General features: G+C 37.4%; 1 protein-coding gene across 3 annotated transcripts in view; it reads right to left on the bottom strand.

The window, feature by feature from the left end:
• LOC148952481 (telomerase reverse transcriptase-like) overlaps positions 1–17,924 on the bottom strand; it is a 55,224-nt gene extending 37,300 nt beyond the window's left edge. The window contains exon 1 of one of the 3 annotated variants that reach the window (XM_089088972.1): positions 17,884–17,924. In XM_089088972.1, coding sequence (XP_088945098.1) covers positions 17,884–17,904 — 21 coding nt within the window. In that variant the 5' untranslated portion in view covers positions 17,905–17,924. Of the gene's footprint in view, positions 1–17,817 lie in introns of all 3 variants that reach the window. The other 2 variants (XM_089088973.1, XM_089088974.1) reach the window with 2 other exon arrangements.
• Positions 17,925–23,156: the final 5,232 nt, after the last annotated feature.

The following is a 23,156-nucleotide window of genomic DNA, read 5'->3' as shown; positions in this document are numbered from 1 at the left end:
GTCTGGTATTTTGAAAACATACTTGAAATAAGCTTTCAAACAATGATGTTTACCACCCCACCTTTCATTCATACAAATCAAATTTTTTTTTATATTTTTGGGCAATTTTTTGCTTGACTTCTGATTTTAGGGGAATTCTTGCCATCCTAATTATCTACTATAAGTTGTGTTTTCAAAAGCTAATAAGAAACTGTTAGTCATAGCTGAAGGATTTTTCAAACAGATCACTACTACTACTACTAACAACTCAGCACAGCCCCAAGCCCCCCAAGGCCAACACTTCCCTTAAATCTTTGAGTTCCCATTTCCCTTAAATCTTTCTTTATGATATCCTCCCACCCCAACTGCAGACAGCCTGATTTCAATTTAGTTCTAGACAATTGGCCAAAAAGAACAATCTTTGGCAATCTGTTATCCTTCATACACAGAACATGCCCAAGCCATCTCAACCTTTCTCCCATTATTTCACTAGAAAGCAGGATTGAATCACACCTTTTTTTACAGCCTAGAGTTTGAAGTATGGTTAGTCATTTTTCTGGAAAACCTCTAGCAAATCTTTACCCCTTCTTAAGAGCGCCCAAGCTTCAGAGCCATGTTTGACCACAGTCATCACTATAGCTTCCAATATCCAAAACAGATTCCATTGCTGATAAAAAAAAAGTTTTCATCAGGTGCCATAACACAGAATTTCTACTAATTATAGCAAGATGACCAAGCTGGCAAATTTCAAGCTAAACCAAGGGTTTGCCTCCCAATTTGCTGATTTTGTGATTTTGTTTTTTTTTATACATTTCCAAAGTTGTAGGTTTAAATCCAGTGTCTGCCTTGTCACTGAACTGTTTTGCAAGATTCCAAAACAAAATAAGATTAGGTGGAAATTTGTGAAGACAATAAATAACAAAACAAATACAACCCTATGTAAATATTTTGGCTATATGTGCAACAGGTATCTTTAGCAAGATAACAAACTAAATAAAACAAATAAAAAGAGAAGAAACTTACTCCAAAACTACGTGATAAAATAAACTATCAAACTAAAATCATATAATTAAATATTTGATAATATAAATGACACTGCATTTATAAAATGTTGAGATTTAGAAAGTTATCTAGGCCAAACTAATGTGTATAGGATACAGCAGCTTAACTTAGTCAATTTGTTGGCAAAATCAAGGCATTAAAATGACAGTGTTAAATTAACCCACTAGCTGATTATTAAATTATCACCTATATTTATATATATATACGTATATATATATATATATATATATATATATATATATATATATATATATATATATATATATATATATATATATATATATATATATATATATATATATATATATATATATATATATATATATATATATATATATGTATATAGTGTTTTAGAGGTAATTACTTGGCAAGAAAGAAAGAAAGAAAGAAAAAAAAGGAGAGAGAGAAGAAGAAGAAAAGGACTGTCATCCTAATCCAGTAATTGAGATAAATGTGCACTTGAATGAGGTTTAAATCTTACTCATCTATCCAATTACCTAGGACCAAACAGTATAACCGAACCATCAACCAAATCGAAATGTCCAAATCCATGCAAAGTCGTCATCAATAAATGTACGTCGTTGTAAATTTACAAGCAAAAGCACCTTAAATCTAGCGAAATATTGCCAAGTAGTACCTTTCATTAGGGCTCATCAGAAGAAATACCACCTGCCTTAACGGGTTTTGAGGCTTTACTTTCTTTACCTGGCATAAGGGAGCATCTACCATAAGATCTTTATGGTATCCCTATGTTAGGTACAACTTGCAAAATACATGCATACTAGTAAAACTATTCAAAAAATGCATACAAAATGAGTTTGGTTCTTTCCTTAGTGAAATCCCATAGGTCAATGAAACCAAAGACAATTCTGGAACAAATAAAGACTGTTCCGGACGTGAGTTAAAACAGAGTGTTTTATCGGTATCTGGAACCAATTATCGATTTAAAGTCCTTCAAGCTGGTTTGAAAACAATGTACAAATTCAAAATTCCAAAAGGGAAACGTGAAAGAGAGACTATATTAAAATATAATTCAATATTTCTTTATAATTTTTTGTATATTTACCTAAAAGTTCATGATACAGAAAACTAAATCTTTTAAATTGCCAACTAATTTTATTGGCAGAAAAACCTCTTAAGATAAGTTTTTGGCTAAGCTTTTTACATATATTTTTAAAATCTATATAATTACTACAAATTCTTGCATACCTAAATAATTGGGAATAATAAGCTGAATAAGTAATATTTGAATGTATATTACTTTCAAGGAATGGAAAATTAATTACTTCAAAATTAAATAATCCGTTTTATTATATATTTTAAAAACTAATTTATTATTGTCTGAAATAATGATAGATAAATCTAAGAAATGGTCAGAGTGTCCTGTCCCATAGCTAGGCTCCAGAATTAACTCTTGTGGATAAATATTTTTTGCAATCTCAATAAACTCCATGCAATTTATTACTAAGAGATTGTCCAGATATTTTTTATTATTTAAAAGGTTAAATTTTACATTGATTGGGCTATTTCTATTTATCATATATTCGTATTCTAATAGAATTAAAAACAAGTCCGCTATAAATGGACTAGCATTCCCACCCATAGTAATGCCAACAGTTTGTTTACATAAATTACCATCAAATCTTATAAAAGTATTGAACAGAACAAATTACAATAAATCGCATAACATATCCAAGTTATAGCATCTTGAACTAAAAGTACTTTTAAAGAGATTCGTCCATCAGGCTTTTTTTATTAAAAGTGTCAATTTTCAAAAATCCGATATTAGACAAAAGAAAAGATTTCTTAATGAGCATTTTCAATTTTTCGAATACTAAATTAAGTGAAAGATTTGTATACAGAGTAGTAAAATCAAAAGAATCGACTCTTTTAGCTGAATAGCCAAAGAATCTATCACTTGTAATGAATTATTAACACTCCAAAATGGGTTAAAGTTAGGAAAATTTTTAATTCCAGAGCAATATACTTTAAATTTATTTCTAATTTCTCCTAAAATTAAAGATAGGTCAGTGGCCGCAATTCTGGTTGGACAACTCGCTGCCCCAGCAATAAAACGTAACTTTGGTGGATTTTTATGAAATTTTACCATCCAATATAAGAAAGGAAACTTTTTATCATTATCATTAATTTTAATATTGATTTTTTTAAAAATGCTTTCTTCTATATTTTCAATTAAACTATTCTCCTCTATGAGCCTTTTTGTATGTATTTGTTGTTTGTAACTCTTTTGATAAAATATCACAGTAGAGTTTCTGAAAAATTATGGGAAAATTATTGCTAGCCTTATCAACTGGTACAATTACAAATTCATTCTGTATATTAGCTATTGCTTGTTTCATATTTGCATTATAAAATATTGAATTTTTCTCAGAATTATTTGGATTAATTCCATATATGCTATTTTGTGCACAAGTCAAAATCAAGTTCATCCAATTTTGAAATCTTTCTTCAGTAATTTTCTCCTTCTTGCACCATTTATCAATAAATAAATTTAAATCATTCTTTAATCGCCTAAGAATACCTGCTGGCTTTATGTGGTAGCAAAGACAGAATTTAGCTCCGATTTTCATTATATTTTGAAGATCAAGATTCTTTGTAATTGACAAATCCCCTGTTACAACATGTTCGTAAGTTTGATCCACATACGGTAAAAATTGCTCGCAACTACAAACCGGTTTCCAATTACTCTCCCTGTCAAGTTTTTAAAGTATTAAATTATAGTTAAAAATCAATTGACCAATCGCTTTTGAAAATTTATATGTTAAAATTGGACTATCTTTATCCACCAAATTACATGAAAGGACATTCTTCACTCTCCGCTGGTTTAAGATTCGTTGTAAATTAATATCTTCTATTTGCTTAGTACTAAAATTAACAGACAAATATAATCTTTTATCCTTATTAACAATCATATCAGATTTATTATACTTTGAAATAAATTTTGATACAGCTAAAATGCAAACTGCATCATAAATTAATTTAGTTTTCGAGTTAGATGTTTTGCAATCTTTTTTTTGAAAAATTTTTTTTTGCAATCCAGAATACTTTTATTAAACTATTCCTTGATAACTTATTTAAAGATTTTATTAAACTAGCCATTCCATTAGTCTCAAATATCTGACATAAATGGATTAAAAATGCATTTAAATCTAAATAATTCTTTCTATTATTTTTCCTATGTCCTCTTGATCGGTTTTTACGTTTAGTGGGGCAATTAAAAGAAGGGTGCTCAGTTAAACCATTAATACAGCTAGCAACTACATTGGACATATCTCTGTATTTTGCAACTCGATCATTTAGCCCAGAGCTCTTCTATATATATATATTAGCCTAAAATTATTTCTACCTTAAGGTCCTCTTAGATAAAGAATTTACAAATGTAAGTTTATAGCTTTTCAGGAAGAGCTTTTTGGCCCCCCAGTTTTTAGCAAAGCAATATATTCTTGCACATTGGTGTTCATATAACTCAAAACCTTAAAGAGATTAATCTTGAGTTAAATATGGTAGGGAAAAAAATTGTCATTCAGTTTTTGAATGACCCATTCTTCAAACCTAATTATTTTGTACATTACAGTCTCATTGGCCAGAGAACTTAGAGATGCAAATTCCAAGTCATTTAACAAAAGAAGTTTATTGTTCTTTTTTTAGACCCCATTAGTAAGGGAGCTAAAAGGCAAACTCCATTTTGTTTCAAGAATTGGGGCTTTCTCAAAAGGATTTGACTGTATAAGTTCTATGCATTTGGGGAAGCAAATTTTTTTTGGAATCTTTGCCCCTAAACTACATTTTTTTTATTTTATTTATTGAAAATTCCTAGCCAACAACAAACTCCTGGTTGTCAGTTTCAAATCAATCAGAATAAAAAGTTGGCCAACTAGGCTGGTTTATTCCAATAAATAACCAAGATTTTAATAGCTAAATAGTGAGCTGAGTTCACATTGTATTTAGCCTAGAACTGTATTAACAGCTGGCTAGTTACGTAATCTAAGCTCATGTGTACTTTTTAGATTCCATACATGACAGAAGTAGTACAAATCTAAATTTCGGCAAAAAAATGTTTGGTAAATAGCTAAAATGTTTGGTAAATAGCTTAAAAAATGTTTGGTAAATAGCTAAAATGTAATTTAGCTAAGAGGCAAGTGAACACAACACTTGTTGCTTTATTTTATGCTCATTCCAAATTCATAAAAGCTTCTGGGGCAAATTAAATTTTGAACCCTTAAAGGGGCTAAAACAGCCCATAATAACCAAAAGTTTTAAAATGTGTTTCTAAACAGAACTGTCTAGTGAGAAAAAATTGAAATTTGTAGCTGATCCAGGAATGGTAATTATTATTTTCATTAGTCTTAACAGTAAAATATTACTTTGAAAACATATTTGTAGAAATTAAAAACAAAGGCCTGAAGCCCCTTGAAAAAGTAATCATAGCAAAATAAAAAGTACACCATTTGAATCATCATTGTTGAAAAACCCTGAATAGGATACTTACAACCCACACCCTGAACAACAAGGAGAATCACATTTTTGCATGGGTAGCACTGATGTCCTCTTTGTCTTTTTTTGTTACTTTTTTCTGTTACAAAGTATCAAAAATTAGAGACGGTTGTTTAAGGCCCAATTTAAAAGCAAATTCTTCCATCTAATTAGTTTTTAACAATTTTTCAACTTTACAACACACTCTAAAATCTATATACAAGGTAGTAAGTTGCCTTTTGGGGCCCCATTAAAGGCTCAAAATGAAATTTTACCCAGAAGCAATTATTGAATTTGGAAAAGCATAAAAAAGGCATCAAGTGACATATTCACTTCTTCCTAGCTAAATAATAGAATGTGTATTTATTTACCAAAGTTTTACTCTGATTCTAGGTTTTAACCTAAATCTATTTTTCATTGTCTCTAATAATGAAAATCCAATTCCTATTATTTAAGTAAAATCTTATTCTATATCCAAGATTTTTTCCTATATTTAAGAAAGACATACTAGTTTTGTGGTTGACATCCTCAGAAGGCAGCAAAACAAAATTCTAAAATAGTTGCTTATATCATCATAAACATACTTCACTTTGTACCCTTCCTCCCTCTCTCCCCTAATATTCAAACATAATACCTGAATTTTCACTTTGGAGCAAATTAAGATGCATCTGGATCTCTTAATTGCTCCATACTTGATGATGTAAATGATTAAACATCAAATGCACAGTGAATGATTAAACATCAATGAATGATTAAACATCAATAAAACATCAAATCGCACTGGTACTTCCAGGGAACACCATTACAATCAACATCTAATAATTTGTTGAAAACTTCATCATTGGATGCTGAGACTGTTGTATTTGAGAGACTATTCCAGTGGTTTACTGCATGGCAGGAGAAAAACTGTTGTTGGTGTCAAGTTTTGACAGATGGCTTGAACAGCTTCTTTGAATGTCCCTTCCTGTCAGTGCTGATATTTTGAGAAATTGCCAAATGAATTGGGGGGGGGGGGGGTGGTTCTTGTGAAGTAAGCTTATGTGTCATAAGCATATCAGCTCTTTGTTGTCTGTAAACCATGTCCCTTCCTGTCAGTGCCAATATTTGAGGAAATTCCCAATGAATTGGGGGAGGGGGTCTTGTGAAGTAAGCTTATCTGTCATAAGCATATCAGCTCTTTGTTGTCTGTAAACCAGTGTAGATAATTTCTGGTCTTTCAAATGTTCATCATAAGGCTTGTCTCTAGTCTTAGATACTGCCTTTGTGGCTCTCTTTTGCACTCCTTCCAGAAGCTGTATGTCACCCCTGTATCCTGGTGATGCTATGCACATCTCAAAATCAAGCACTGGAATGACAAAGCCTTTGTACAACCTCACAAAAACACACAGAGACCTACTGGATATTGTTTTCTTTAAGAGTGTGCATGAGACACAGTCTTCTTGCAGTTTGAATGGAATTTACACTGGTTGTCAACAACTATCCCAAGATTTCGTTCTTTATCCACACTTTGCAGCTTTTGAATGTTACTCACAGCAGGATGGGCCATAGTATACTTAAAACCTGGGTTGGACTAGCCAAAATGAATAACATTACATTTGTCAATATTGAAGCTCATGGTTCATGTTGTTGCCCAGTTTTGAAAATGGTCAAGATCTAGTTGTAGTGACCCATGATTGACTGCATCAAATAACTTTGAGTTGTCAGCATAGAGAGTTAGATGTATTGTAGTTAATTGAAAAATATCATTTATATAGATATTGAATAGGGTAGGACCAAAGACACTACCCTGCAGAGCACCACTGGTGACTCCACATCTCTCAGAGAGGATTGAGTCTCCTTCTTTAGTAAAAAAAACCTCACTCTCAGTGTTCTATCTGTAAAAAAAAAAAAACTGAGATCCAGCCCACAAGGTCTGCACTAATTCTACACAAGATGAGTTTTTTGTTTAAGTGTGGATGTGGAACTTTGTCAAATGCTTTTGTAAGGTCAAGCAGCAAGATATCCACAGGTAAGCCCTGATCAAACAGGTCTGTTATAACATCATAAGTCTCCACAAAATTTGTTTCTACAGACTTTCCTGGCTGAAAACCATGTTGGCAAGGTGGTAGTATCCCATTTTGAGATGCTTCATGACAGCCATTTACCACTCTTTCCAGGATTTTAGCAACAGCAGAAGTTATACTTATGGGATGGTAGTTTTCTCTGCTGGCTTTATTTCCCTTTTTGAACAAAGGGGTGACAAATGCTGTTTTTCCAATTTGTCAGCACTTTCTTGGTACATAGGGAGAGTGGCTTGGCAACATCTTCAGCAACTTCTTTAAGAAGATGTGGATGTGACCTATCTGGCCCAATGGATTTGCTGACATCTAGCAGTTTAAGTTGTTTGAGGATATATGAACTATGAATCTTAATTGGCTCTCACATTATGTAGGTCTGTATGGAGGCGGATGGAGTTCGTCTGGAATGATGCAGACCTTGTCTGCTGACCACGTGCCTCTGGATATGGGGTCATCCCCTAACTAAACACTCCGATCAGGGGGGCTGCAACCTCATGTGGCGGGTGGACCCCACCCCGGGAATCTCATTACCTAGGTTAAACCTAGCTCTAATCAGATTCCAGGCCTAGGGTTGGTTGGGCTAGTGACCCTCCACCTGAAAATCAAGTGCAACGCAAAGTGACTACATAGCCTCGGATCCGGACCTCCTTTTAATATCTCGACCATCGCGCGTCAACGGACATGCTGACGACGTCAGAAAGACTGACAGACTGAACCTTCTAGACCAAAGGGGGCTTCGAATAGCCACCTGGAATGTTTTGACCCTGAATGCACCTGCATCAAAGAACCTACTTTCTCAAGAACTTCGTAAGAATAAAGTGGCGATTGCAGGTCTCACAGAAACCTGTCTTACTGGAAGTGGAGAAGAGCAAATAGGCGATAATTACTCGTTAGTCTGGTCTGGAGGGAGCATGAGAAGAAATGGTGTTGGCCTCGCGCTAAACGGCCTTGCAAGAAAGGCCTTACTCTTGCACGAAGCTGTATCGGACAGAATAATGAAGGCCCGCTTTGGACACAAGCATGGCAAGATGACAATTTTCGTATGCTATACCCCGACCAACGATTCCCACGACGTAACCAAGGAAGAGCTCTACTCTGCTCTGTCCAGATGTCTGTCAACAGTTTCCCCCCACGATGTCACTGTTCTTCTCGGTGACTTCAATGCTACAGTGCGAGATGATGTGGGTGTTTGGTGCGGCACAATTGGACCTGTATCCCCCGACCCACTGAACGATAACGGCCTTCGCCTACTCGAACTGTGCCGATCCCATGAACTTGTGATCGCAAACACCTACTTTCAACGTAAGACTATCCACCAGTACACGTGGATAATTTCTTAAACCACATTGGCCTGACATCACATAAAGAAAGAAAAACGAGCAAAAATGGGGTTTTTATAGGCCAAATGACGATACTGAAAAAACAAAGCGAATATTTCGAGAGGACGTTAGAAGAGAGGCGTTTGTCCTCTCGAAATATTCGCTTTGTTTTTTCAGTATCGTCATTTGGCCTATAAAAACCCCATTTTTGCCAGTACACGTGGTATAGTAACGACGGTCGCACAAAGAAGATGATTGACTACGTCATTATTTCTAAACGCTGGAGATCATTGCTGAAGAACTGCAGAACTTACAGATCAGCAGAGCTCGGAAATGCAGATCACAGGCTTGTGTGTGCTGATGTCCATGCACAGCGATCGGAAAGAAAACCAGTAGCAGCGGATTTTGGGAAACTAAAGGAGCCAGATACTCACCAGAAGTATAGTGTTGAGATATCAAATCGCTTTGAACTCCTTGGCACACTCAACAGCAGCAAAGACGCCTGGAAGTATTTTAAATCGCAGACCAATGAAGCGACAGCTGGTGCTTGGCAAGCAAAGTTTCCCGAAGAAATCATGGCTAACTGACGAAACACTGCAGGTCATAGAGCAAAGGCGGAGGGCAAGACTTCTTGGGGACATGGCCACCTATCGAAGGCTCAATGGAGTGCAGAACAGACTTATTCACCGAGACAGAACTCAGTTTGTTGCAAGGAAAGCCGATGAAATCGAACTAGCAGCAAAAAAGAAAGACATGGGTAGCCTGTTCAAGCACCTCCACGATCTCACAGAAAATAAAACACCAGCATTGGGACCCGTCCTATCCAGGGATGGGACACTTCTCTCTGATGAGGGTTCTTGTCTCGAGCGGTGGAAGGAAGGACCACTTCTGCTCACTCCTGAACAACACTAGCCAGTCTATGCCTCCTACTGATAGTCCCAGCCAACCTGGCAGTCCAAGATCTGAAGCAGATGCTCCTCCAGACAAGCCTGTCAGCCCCTCAGAAATTGGAAATGCAGTAAAAAGGCACAAGAACAATAAAGCTGCCGGTATCTGTGGCCTGAGTTCGGAGCTGCTAAAATATGCAGGTCCTATTATGCTCCTGTTTCTCCACACCCTTTTCTATACAATCTGGCAAACCGAGATAATTTCCGAAGATTGGTGGAAGGGTGTCATTATTCCTTTATGGAAGAGGAAAGCAGGGGTCGGCCACGACGAGGTGCACGAAAAAAGTGACTTTAGTTACTTTAGGACACCAAAAAAGTGACAAAAAGTGACTGCTCAGAAGCTGTCAGAGCATAGTCAGATGGATTACAAGGATCAAAATTACTACCGGAAGATCATCACAGGCCTATGAGAGCCCGAGAAGTTAGGGATAGAAAGGCTGAAATCCTTATTTTTATTCAACTGATTTAATTTACTTATACAAACGATAACTTTGGTAAATGTACGTTTTCGATTATGGCACTAGGAACGAAAACTGATTTATTGAATATCCAGCGTCCGCCACGACTAGGTATAAGCAATCACTGGATATTATGTCATCACTTCTTTGACTTTTTCGAAAGGCGATCAATTAGTTAGGATTTCCTCTTCAGAACAAGTACTTCAACCGATTCAGCATCATCTACCCTTTCCCTTTCTTCGGAGCGAGCTTTTAATGCTGCTTCCCGCATACTTTGAGCAAGACCAATGTTCAGGAAGTCCTTCTCTTCCACAGCTTTCTTCAACCGTTCCCCTGCCTCTCTCAGATGGGTATCGCCTATTTCCTTCTGCTTAACCATCTCTTTTTTTTTCGTACAATGTCTGACTCTATGGCCGCTATTTTCTGCTTCTTCCGTGCCATCTCCTGGATTTCTTGTTCAGCATCTTCCTTCTCAGCTTCAAGCTTCTCTCTCTGATTCTTACTGTCTTCATTCAATAAGGAATAGTTCAAAGCTGGCTCTAGCTGATCTACCCAGACAAAGCAGCTTCTTTGTGATCAGTACACACTGGTCTGTTTTCATAGTCGCGGAGCTCATCCACAGCAAAAGATTTAGCATTCAGTGTCCGCTCTACTGTACACGCTTGAAGGCTAATCATTAGCAGAGCTGACCGAGAAAATCCTCTCTCTACGTCTACACTTCCATGACAGAGCAACAAAGCTGCCTGGACGATCTGACCTTAGGTCTCATATTTGGTTTCACCAGATGGCGTCTTCAGTTCCAGGATCTTTTGCCTATAGCTGTCGCTGTCGTATAGATTCGAGTACTCTCCGTGGGTGTCGGCACAGGATCTGACTGTAATAAGAACCATTCTCCCTCAACTTGCTCGATGTCCGTCGCAAATGGAAGTTCTCTCGCGATGTGAAAGATATCACTGCAATGCTGGGCTGGGAATCTTTGGCAATCTTTGGCAATCTGGACTGGGAGGGCTTAGGCAGGCAAGGCTTCGGAAAAACTCGTTGTTCACAGGGCGTTTTGTCAGCAGGTACTGTATAGCAGCTTTGATATGCTTTCTAATTCTCAAAAAAAAATTCCCGTCTTTCAGAATAACGAATTCAATCTAAGAATCCAGAATCTAAGAATCCAGGGCAGCAATCATTACACAAGGGTTGCTGTAGGTAAAGATCTGCAATACAAACTAAGCCTTCAAAACCACCAAAGATCCAGAGATTGACATCAAAAGCCAGCACAATCTGCCTCAAAAGAACTGTGCATAACCGTCTCAGATCAAAGTGTACCCCAGGAATTAACGGCTCCTGTTGTTGAAATACACCGGTAAAAGCGGTGAAAGTTGCTGCAGAGCTTACAATAAACTCAATTTCGGCTTTCATTGTTTGCGGTTTTAGCCATTTTAAAATTTTCAAATATTTTGCATTTGAAATCAGGTACTCCAGACAATTTTTCTTTGGCACGAATTCTAGCATTCGTGGGCAAGAATATTCAATCAATGCAGGCCACTGTTCCATCAAGTGGCTTGCTGCTTCCCCTATGGTGAGCCATCTTGTGGAGACGTGTTTCATAAACTTACGCTGAGGAACTTTAACTTTCCGTTAGTATTGGTTGAAACCGTCAGAACTAGCTGGTAATCCCGTGAAAAAGTAGTAGATAGCGATGATCATATCAGAGCAATCCTCCCCGAGTTCTTGCAGCCCTTTCAGGAATGCATTATTCAATGCATGAATATTGCAGGTTCTCATATTCAATAGGCCTTTTGAATATCTTTTTCTCTGTTATGAGTCTACGATGGGCCACACTTTCCTTTTGACACTGGGCCATCACTTGGAAGCATCAGCCATCTCTCAAGTGAAAGTTCTGCATCTTCAATACTCTGCAGGATTTTCTGGATCTTCACTGGTTACATGCCCCATATAATATGTCTGAAACTGCCAACTAGCTACTTGTTTCCGCTCTTTTGACCAGTATCGAACTCTTATTTGGAGCTCCTCTACCCCACCACTGTTCGTTGTTTCATCATATTCCAGCACAAAGTCAGAATTCTGGATGTCTTCAACTAGAATTTCTCAAAAGTACGGATAAATAGCCTCTGTCAACAAGCATGTCATTTCTTTAGTACTTAACGACAAGCCTTCTGGTACAGCATCAGGGAACATTGTTCGGAACACCTCAGCAATATGATCACCCGCCCTTGATGCTGCATCTTGCTCGCGGAGCATTTCCAGATTCTTTTATGGTATGCTATCATCACTCTGTAGGTTTGGGTGGTTTTCGGTTGGAGCTGATGCAGCGAGTCTCAACTGACGCTGGTTTAATATGACAGAAGCATTCTTTTTGTGATCTTGTGCAGCTGCATGTTGAAGAAGGGCCTGGAACCCTTTCTGGCACCTGAGTGTCTTTTTGCAAACTTTACAATAGAACGAGCTGTCACTCCCTTTTGTGCACCACTCTTTCACTTTATGCCCAGCACCGTCTTCCCTACTGAGCCAGCTCTCCAAAAATTTTGTCTTGCCCATTATCTTACAGCGACCTGGTATAAGAATGGGTTTTAGGATGGAATTCGAAAACATATAAAGCTAATACAAATACAAACTGACAAAACCAATGAAAACACAAATTTAATCTTACATTTTCACGTCCTCAGACCTGTGGGCATGCATGCCTTTTGCAGGAAATGGTCTAAAGTCAAAGAAACTGGCTAACACTGAAAACATACAGAAGGAATCTCGGCCGAACTGTCCATTTGCTAAGCAGCCAGGCAAGAAAGGATGCTAAGTAAACCAAGGGCCTGAAAAGAACCATAGGCAGTTATGGTATGGTAGAACTAATTCAATCTATCATCTTATCTGCAAAAGCCTATATCTTAACACACACACACACACTAACCACGTTTATTACAGCCATATACATTGTGCGTCTTGAAATACAGTCCAAACTATCAAAAGAAGACTTACCTTTTTTATGAATTATGTCACAGTCGACAGTACTACTACTACTACTAACAACTCACCACAGCACCAAGCCACCTGAGGCCAACACAGCTACGCACGCTCCTCCTCCATCCCAATCTATTTAAAGCCTCCCTTTTTACACCGCCCATGAAGTTCCCATTTCCTTTAAATCTTTCTTCATGACGTCCTCCCACCCCAGACAGGGACAACCTGCTTTCCATTTAGCCCTAGATGGTTAGCCGAAAAGAACAATCTTTGGCAATCCGTCATCCTTCTTCTGCACAATGTGCCCTATCCACCTCAACCTTTCTTTCATTATAGCCCTAGAGAGTAGTATTGAATCACATTTCTCGTATATCCTATTGTTTGAAATACAGTCAGTCAACTAGGTGCCCAGAACAACACTTAAGCAATTTCTCTGGAAAACATCTAGCAAATCTTCATCCACTTTTTGGAGCGTCCATGCTTCAGAGCCATATTTAACCAAAAAAGTTAGTTCCAAAACGTCAAAAAAAGTGACTTTAGTGACAAAATGACAGAAATAGTGACAAAAAGTGACAGATCCCAAAAAAAGTGACAAAAAGTGACGGATCCCAAAAAAAGTGACAAAAGTGACTGCAGCCAATCCCTGGGAAAGGCTCTAGAAGCGACTGCTCAAACTACCATGGAATAACCCTACTGTCTGTCCCGGGAAAACTTTTCTCAATGGTCCTGCTAGATTGATGTTGAAATATCATTCGTAAAATCCGGCGACTGGAGCAAGCTGGTTTCATGTTGGACTGTTCAACCATCAAGCAGATTTTTACAATCCGACAAATCATAGAAAAAGCCACGGAGTTCTGACAAAAAGCTTTTTTTGCCTTTGTTGACTTCTATGCTGTGTTTGACTCAGTGGACCGAGAAACTCTTTGGCGGATTCTATAATGACAGGCCTCCCTGAAAAATACTGCAGACCCTTCAAAGCTCTACACCTTGGTACAGAGAGCTGTGTTCAAGTGAACAGCCGGTGCAGCCTGTTCTTCCAAATTACAACAGGAGTGCGCCAAGGATGTGCAGTGGCCCCAGAGCTCTTCAATGTCATCATAGACTACATTATGACAAGGACTACTTCACATCTCAGGTTTGGACTCAAGTTTGGAGATTGTGTCATTACAGATGCTGATTTTGCTGATGACTTGGCCATTCTGGTGGACTCCATGGAGCAGTTGCTGGAAGCGCTTCAAATCCTACAAGAAGAGGCTGCAAAAGTAGGACTGCAGATAAACTGGACTAAAACGAAAATTATGGCCATAGACCCATCCTCTCCTGCTGCCAATCCTTCAGTTAGCCTGGATAGCACCCCTAGCATCAAAGTTGTCCAAAGGTTCACCTACCAGGGCTCCATAATTTCTTCAGATGGCTTGCTTCTTTCTTAACTACAAGCAAGAATATCCAAAGCGTCTTCTGCCATGGGCAGACTGAACTGTCACCTCTGGCAAAAACTAAACATCAGTCGCACAACAAAGCTGCAGATTTTCAATGCCCTCATTGGCTCTGTGATGCTCTATGGAGCTGAGACGTGGCAAGCTTCAGCTGCAACCCTCAAGGTAATTGATGTCTTTCAGTCAAAGAGCCTGAGGAGGATCAAAGGTCTACAATGGTTTGACTTTGTCAGCAATGAGAAGCTGCTGCAGCTCACCAAGCAGTCTTGGTTTTCAACCCAAGCAGCCGAGCCAACACTATGATGGTTCAGACACCTACTTCGAATGCCTCCACACATACCTGCAAAAACAATCCATGACTTTGACCCTGTCAAAGCTGGTTGGAAGCGACCTCACAGCCGACCAAAGAAACGATGGTCTGACAGCCTGTCCAAGTTCCTGATGATGGCAAATATCAGGTTGAGCAATGTGCAAATGCTTGCCATGGACTGAAGTGGATGGAGGAGACAGACATCACTCTCTACACCAAGCAGCGCCCGGCAGGAGACATAAGTCAATAAGTAAGTCAAAGTATCTAATGTGCTACTAAAAACAAGCAGAAACTGGCAGTTCAATTCATATGCAATTTCTTTGAAATCTGTAAGTTCAGCTCCTGAAGCAGTTAGTTTAGATACTGATTTCTGATCAGGACACTTACATGACACATATTGCCAATATTTCTTTGGATTATGCTTGTGTGGCTTCATGGTTCTGGTAAAGTTTTGTAGTTAAATTTCTCAACTAATCTCTTGCCTTTTTGAACTTTTTGTACTGGTCTGTACTCTCAATTGCTTTGTATTTTTCCAAGATCTCTCTTTTTTCATTGAGCTGCTTCTTAATTTCCTTGGTCATGTATGGGGAAGCCTTTGGCTTTCTCCAGTAAGATACAGAAGAGTTGTTGTCTTGGCAACTAGCCTACATATTCTCTATGCTATTTATATATGTGACTCTTTTCTTCAAATTAATTTAATGGTAAACAAGCAGCATTGACAACATAAAGTAATGGAGAAATTCATGGCAAATTACAATCTGTACTATATTTTGATTAATGGGAGGGAGGGGGAGTTAAAAAAAAAGTTCAAGTGCTTTTACAAGTAGCCTAGGTTAGCCTTACGCCTAGGTAGGGTAAAAGACCTCCTTGTGGGAAAGACGACTTTTCTTTGGCATTCCAGAAACATAGCAAATGGGTTTTTGGACCACCCCTTTTTTACTACAGCATGACACAATGTGAGGGCAGTAACAAGAACCCCACCTTATGGTCAAATTTTCACCAAAAATTTGTCAGCATTAATTAAAAATATGGTCTTAGTTTTGACAAGCAATTGAAAAGAAAAAATCATATTTAATATTTGTGATTTATAGAATAAATATCAAGCAACAAAGTTATATGTTTAGAATCAGAAGAAAATCAGCTTTCTGTTAATATGTGAATAAAACCAGTAATGTAACTAGCCAAAATGTTTAGGGGGGAGCAAGAGATTTTACTGACTGGCAAGTAATTTTTACTGACTGTTTTTTGTTGATAAGTAGCATAATGTCTGTTTCAAATACAATATGTAAAATCACTGCACAAGTTGGTAAAACCTCTGCATTTACCAACTGAGATTTAGATTTCAGTGCATAAGGTCACTATTTTAATGATGTTTATTTGACCAAATGAAAAGCTGTGGCACCATCTGTAAAAGCACAACAGGAGTTGGTAAAACTGCTGCATTTACCAACTAAGTTTGAAATTTCCATAGATGACATGTCAGTTTTTGTGGTCTTTATTGAACCAAACAAAGAATTTTAGCAGCATTGGAAAAATCATGGCACAAAGTGCCATGATTTTACCAACTTAATTTTTTACTGAGTGACCAGAAACATTGGCAAGGCACCCCCCCCTCCCCATAAATGACTGCCCTGAATTGAACTGAAAAACTGTAAGGATACATACATCAAAATAGGATTATTGGTATTTCCAAAAAGAGGTCCTTGTAAGTAAGTCAATAAACTAATAATTTCAAGTGTTTGATCTTAAATAATAATAACAATAACCATATTGATGTATGGCTTAGATTTTTAGATTTTCTCTGATATATATAATTCTTGGTAAATATTTACCAAATCATATTATTGAGTAACAACTAAAGTGAATATACCATTTGATGCCTTTTTTATGCTGCTAACAAATATAATAATCATTTTTATCAGAAAAAAATTTTAGCCCCTTCTCTATATATGCCAATTCAGGGTATATATTTTGGTCAATACATACTAAATCATATTATTGAGTTTCAAATAAAACGAATACACCCTTCAATGCCTTTTTTTATGCTGATTACGAATATAATAAGCATTTCTATTGGAAATGAATTTCAGCCCCCCCCCTATATAGGACCTAACCTAACCTAACCCTGAATTGGCATATTTAGGGGGGGGGCTGAAATTCATTTCTGATAGAAATACTTATTATAGCCTATTTGTAATCACCATAAAAAAGGCATCAAATGGTGTATTCACTTTAGTCCTAACTCAATAATATGATTTGGTATATATTGACCTATATTTCTACATTAGGGGGGGGGAGTCTAAACTTACCTCCCATTTACATCAGAAATAAAATTTGCCCCTACCCCCCACTCCCTAATGTAGAAATATATTCCCTGAATTGGCATATATAGGGGGTGGGGCTAAAATTCATTTCTGATAGAAATGATTAGGCCTATTATATTTGTAATCAGCATAAAAAAGGCATCAAATAGTTTATTCACTTTAGTTGTTACTCAATAATATAATCTGGTAAATATTTACAAAATTCTTCTCAATTCCTGTTTGGTAACAAGTTGTGATGGTTTTAGTTTTACATAATTGTTTTACAAGTGTTTTACAAAAAGTGTTTTACAATTTTTCAAATCAGTTTTCAGAACTTTATAGTGTTTCTTCTGAGGAGGTCAATCACTGATTTAAAGGCCTAGACTGTTTGAATTCTAGGTTGGGGAGGGGAAATTATCCCTTATCATAATTGGCATCATTGAAGGTAGACCATCCTCATATGAGACGTCGGTTCTACCAGCCTTCAATCCATGAACCACAATATCAAGCTTAATTTAAATAAACTGCAACGATAAACAATCCTCTACATTTCTATTACTCTGCAACATTTACTGCACGTCAACGTGAACTGAAATTGAAATTCTTAATCAGCTTTGCCAACAAATAGAAATTACCTTATTAAAAAAATCGTCGTTTGAGCAGAATCCAACGTTTAGCGGCAATGAATGACAGACAAAAGCTATTTGATGTACACTTCCAAATAAGCGAAATATTGGTAACCAAATTTGGTGCTTTGGTATTGTATTGGATATGCTCCTAGGTGGGTTTCCCAGCGTGCACGTCTCCTCTGTTCAATAAGTGAATTTCAAGGTGAAAGATGTTCCACGTTAGGGTTCAGGCGTCTGGATGTCGTTACTTTACGAGTAAAAGTAAAACAATCATAACAGCCATTCAGCTTTTGGAACTTTTGTCTAATAGGGATCCGTCTTAATATTTGGTGCTACTTGTATCCGTCAACCTGTAATTTGTCCGACAAATGATTTCTTTCATATTGCTTGTTAAAAGGACATTTATTGAACAAAATTGATCTTACCAAAAGAAATTGAGAGCTAAAAATAATCGTAAAATAGTCATTTGGTTTCTTGAGATTATTTTTTATATGTAGCCATATGGTTGCTTAGTTAATATTGTTTAATAGGCATAAATTGGTCGTTTGAATAAATTGGTGGTTTAAAAAAAATTACATTATAGATTTCCAACATACACTATCATCATTACAAATAATTTTAACACAAGGCTAATGCTTAAGCCTTGATTTTAACTGAGCAGGTGGACCCCTTGGGCATTTTCGCTATCTACTTTTGTCTATGCAACAAATTGCCAAGAAAAAACGATCCGCGAAAGCAGTAATCAACACTTTGAAAAGTAGTGTTTAGAGACTGTAAAACATAAAAAACTTTTGATTTTATGAAGTTTTTATGCAAATGAAATTTTCTCGTCACATGATTTCAAACTAAGAGAAATATTCAATTTGAATATTCACATCAGAAAAATTTCACATCATGTGCATATAGATTGTCAAAAGACGATATTTCAAGAATGGATTTGGGTATTAACTAGGAACTTTCAAAGATCGCTTAAAGGGTAAGATCAACTGACAAAAAGGTATTATGTGCATGCAGCTACTAATACTACTACCACTGCTACCACTACTATTTCTAATCGAATGAGCCGTTTTTAAAGTTTCTACGACAACGCGTTCTGTAAAAACCTTACATGCCCCCAGGGCATGACTTACAACTCTTGCCCTGAGGGCTGTGAGGGGGTTGTCATCCTCAAAGACCTAATTTACAAACTTAAAACTACGTTGAATAAAATAGCTATTTCCAAATTTTGATTGGATGTGTTTTGGGAAAATTTGGGCGTGAGAGGGGGGTTAGTTGCCCTCCAATAATTTTCGACTATTAAAAAGGGCACTGGTCCTTTGAATTTCCAATCGAATGAGCCTTTTTTGAAGTTTCTACGACAATACCTTCTATAAGAACCTTATATGCACCCAGGGAATAGGGCGTGGGTGGGGCTAGTTGCCCTCCAATCACTTTGGACTGTTGAAAAGGGCACTAGCCCTTTGAATTTCCAATCAAATGAGCCTTTTTTGAAGTTTCTATGACAACACCTTCTATAAAAACCTTCTATGCCCCCAGGGCATAACTCACAACCCTTGCCCTGAAGAATGTGGGGGAGTGTCCTCCTCAAAGACATATTTTCTATATGGAAATCAACCACGCTGAACAAAATGGCCATCTCAAAATTTTGATTGGATGTGATTCGGGAAATGGTGGGCGTGGAAGGGGTGTTAGTTGCCTTCCATTCACTTTCGACTTTTAAAAAGGGCAAAAGCTACTCCAATTTTCAATTGAATGAGCCGTTTTCGAAGTTTCTACGACAACTTCTTCGATACGAAGAGTCCTGGTGTAAAGGAAAAAAAAAATAGATAATACATTGTGCCAACATCGTTCTTATATGCCCCCAGGGCATAACTTAAAACCCTTGCCCTGAGGGTTTTGGGGGACTGCCTCCTCAAAAACATATTTCCTATCTGGAAATTAACTACGCTGAACAAAATGGCTGTCTCAAAATTTTGATTGGATGTGTTTGGGGGAATGATGGGTGTAGGGGGGGGGGGCTAGTTGCCCTCCAATCACTTTTGACTTTTAAAAACGGCACTAGATACTCCAATTTCCAATCCAATATGTCCTTTTCGAAGTTTTTACAACAAATCCTTCGATACGAAGTGCCCGGGACTGGAAAAAAAAAAAATATTACATTGTGCCAACATCGTTCTTTACTTAGGCAGCGCTATTTCGCTGTCTATGAAAGAGACAGGTGAAATTGAGTAAAAGCCAAGTTGATGATATCATATTCAACTAGGTAGTTGAGTCTACTTGCCCTTTAAGCATAGTTGTGAAACCTGCCTTCAGAAAATTGGTTCAGGCGTTGGCCCTGTATGCAACCGTAATGACACGAAAAGCGCTATATTCGTGTGTTGAATAGAATTATATAGCAATAAAAGATCCTTGACTGAACTATTTCATGAAACTGACTTTCTTTGTATCACTCCTGACATTTGGAGCACGAATCATAAAGGCTGCATAGTTGTTACAGCCTATTGGCTTGACTCTGATTATCTAAGTATGTCGGTTGCAATTGCGTGCAGACGTTTAATTGGAGCCCATGATGTTTCTGCTTGTGCTTCCCATCTAAACTCAATCAATGAAGACTAGCTTATGCTGCACAAAAATATTCAAAACCCTCACGGATAATTGCAGTAATTTTGTTAAAGCTTTCAGGGAGTATGCTGCTCCATCAGTGACAGAAAAAGAGAAAGAACTGCCAGTTTTTAGTGTTTTCGGAAGATTTTGATGATGGGTTTGACTGTGATGAAGACACTGTTACTATAGAATATGTTGGTCATTTTCTCGACAACAGCATAGATGATATTGACAGTGAAAATGTTTATCTCCCAGAGCGTTTGAGATGCTGCAGTCATACACAGAATCTGGTTGCAAAAAAAGATATTGAGCGAGTATTTGTTAATGTTTCATTTCAAAGACTTTATCAATCCGCCATGTCCAAATGCCAAAGCATACGAAATGCGACAAATCATAGCACAAAAGCTGCCGACAAGTTTTTGGAAATTACTGGAAGGCGCCCAGTCGTATCAAGTGCTACATGCTGGAATTCTCTCCATGATGCAGTAAAGTTCGTTATACACATATCTGATGCGGAAAAGTTATCCAGTGTCTGTGATGAACTGAAACTTCCAAAGTTGAAGCACGTGGAGAGGGCTTTGCTTAAGGATAATGTACTTATTACAGATCCATTGTGCCAAGCGTTAGATGTTTCGCAAGGCGAAAAATCCTGGTGCTGTTTTGCCTGTGCTTTATGGTTTGGAGACTAAACTAAAAGGACTTCAGAATACCCATTTTCTCAAGCATACTTTGCCATTAGTAGAGGTCATTATAGGTGGTTTGCATGAACGCTTCTTACATTTTTTTCCTATGGAATTGGAAGAGAAAGCCTTCAGTGAACTAGTCATAGCTACTTACTCTCACCCGAGTTTCAAATTACGATGGTTGACCCCGGCCTTGCAAGGGCAAAAAAACGAATAATAGACACAGCGAACTTCGAAATGAAAAAATTGGTCATGCTTGTCTCCGGGGATGAGCGGGCTGAAGGTGCTGAGAAGTCTGGTGCAAATGACACTAATGATTCATTTTCGTTTACGGAAGATGATGATACTGTCAGTGATCAAGAAGTGAATATAGACTCTAGTCTCAAAGCTGAACTATTACAATTTTCTCGAGACAAGAGCAGGACCCTCGATTCTCTGAAAGAACCTCCGAAAGTTGGAAAACAGTTTAAAAAATTTAATAACCCTCTCCCATCATCTGCACCTGTTGGACGCCTATTTTCCACCACAGGAGATGTATCAACTGCAAATAAGAAACCGCTTAGAAGATGCTAAGTTTAAGAAGCTTTTGCAACTAAAAGTAAACAAAGATGTCATGACTCCTCATTAAAATAAGAAATTTTTTTCAGAATTATTTTTTCGACGCAGTGGGATATTAAGCTGTGCTATTAATCATAGTGCTATGATAACTGTTCAAACGAAGTTTTCATGGTTTAAATTCAGTCATCATTAACAGATTCTGGCACCAGATTTTGGAATCCAGACCCACGAAGACCAGTCATCTGTTGACGGATCTGTCAATCTGTCAAAAAATGACCGGTCTTCATTGTTCCAGTTTCCAAAATCTGGCGCCAGAATCTGTCAATGAAGACTGAACTTTATTTTTTTTAAGTAAATGTAATGCATTGTTTACATTGGTGTGATAAGCAATGTTACCTCACTACATCCGAATATATTAGAACAGCCACGTAAAGCTAATATTTTGTTCCTTTGGACTTCCATATCTTTCTTGACGCGTTGACACCATCAATTAAGCATTTTGATTGGTGGTGCATGCGATAAAATAGAACAGAGCTTCACTTTCCTTATTCCTCTTATCACACCAATGTGAACAGTACTTAATGCGGCGTTCAGACGAGTGACATAAAAAAATCTGAAAAAGGTAAAAAAGCCTATTTGACATAACAATTGGATATGCCATGCATGTTACGTCACTCGTCACGTTAACCCAATGAAGCTGCTATGAAAGTCTATACTGATATAGTTTTTTATAATTTCTAGACAGTTTATATTATTATAATGAATGAGAAGCCAATTTTTTGTGTTTTTTTTTCCTTTAAAAATTCTAATATGGTTGAAGCTGAGTTGTTGTGGGTGGTGCTCAGGGCTGTATCCAGGATTCTCGTTCAGGAGGGTGTTTACCGAAAAAATATTGTTCTGGGAGGAGGTTGACAGAAAATGCCCTCCCATGAACTATTTCTGACAGCCTCGAGTAAGATTAGAGCATTTTTTAGACGAATTTGTAAATTGGAGAAGCATTTTATGTTATATTTTTTGGGGGGGAAGGGTGTTCAAACCTAGTAACCCCTACCCCCTGAATACGGCCCTGGTGGTACTAGAATACAGTTCCTTTTCACTTCTCCATTGGAAGTAATGAAACATCTAACGTCAGTTTCTCTCCTGACGCCCTAACCATATTCTTTACCATGCGAAAAAATCCATCAAGCCATGTACTTCCGTACTTAGTACTAAGTATATAAGTACAATTAACATTGAGTGCTTAGTACTGATACTTAAGTACAATTTTGGTTGAGTACTTGGTACTTACAATTAAATACTTTTTTGAAGTACTTGACCCAACACTGCCTCCTCAACACCTCGCTCTTT

This window comes from Artemia sp. Qi Xiang Cuo, chromosome 5 (genome assembly GCF_049724085.1).
Source record: "Artemia sp. Qi Xiang Cuo chromosome 5, ASM4972408v1, whole genome shotgun sequence".
Taxonomy (NCBI): Eukaryota; Metazoa; Arthropoda; class Branchiopoda; order Anostraca; family Artemiidae; genus Artemia; species Artemia sp. Qi Xiang Cuo.
Note: the sequence above shows the minus strand (reverse complement) of the source record. Positions and strands in the feature narration are given on the sequence as shown.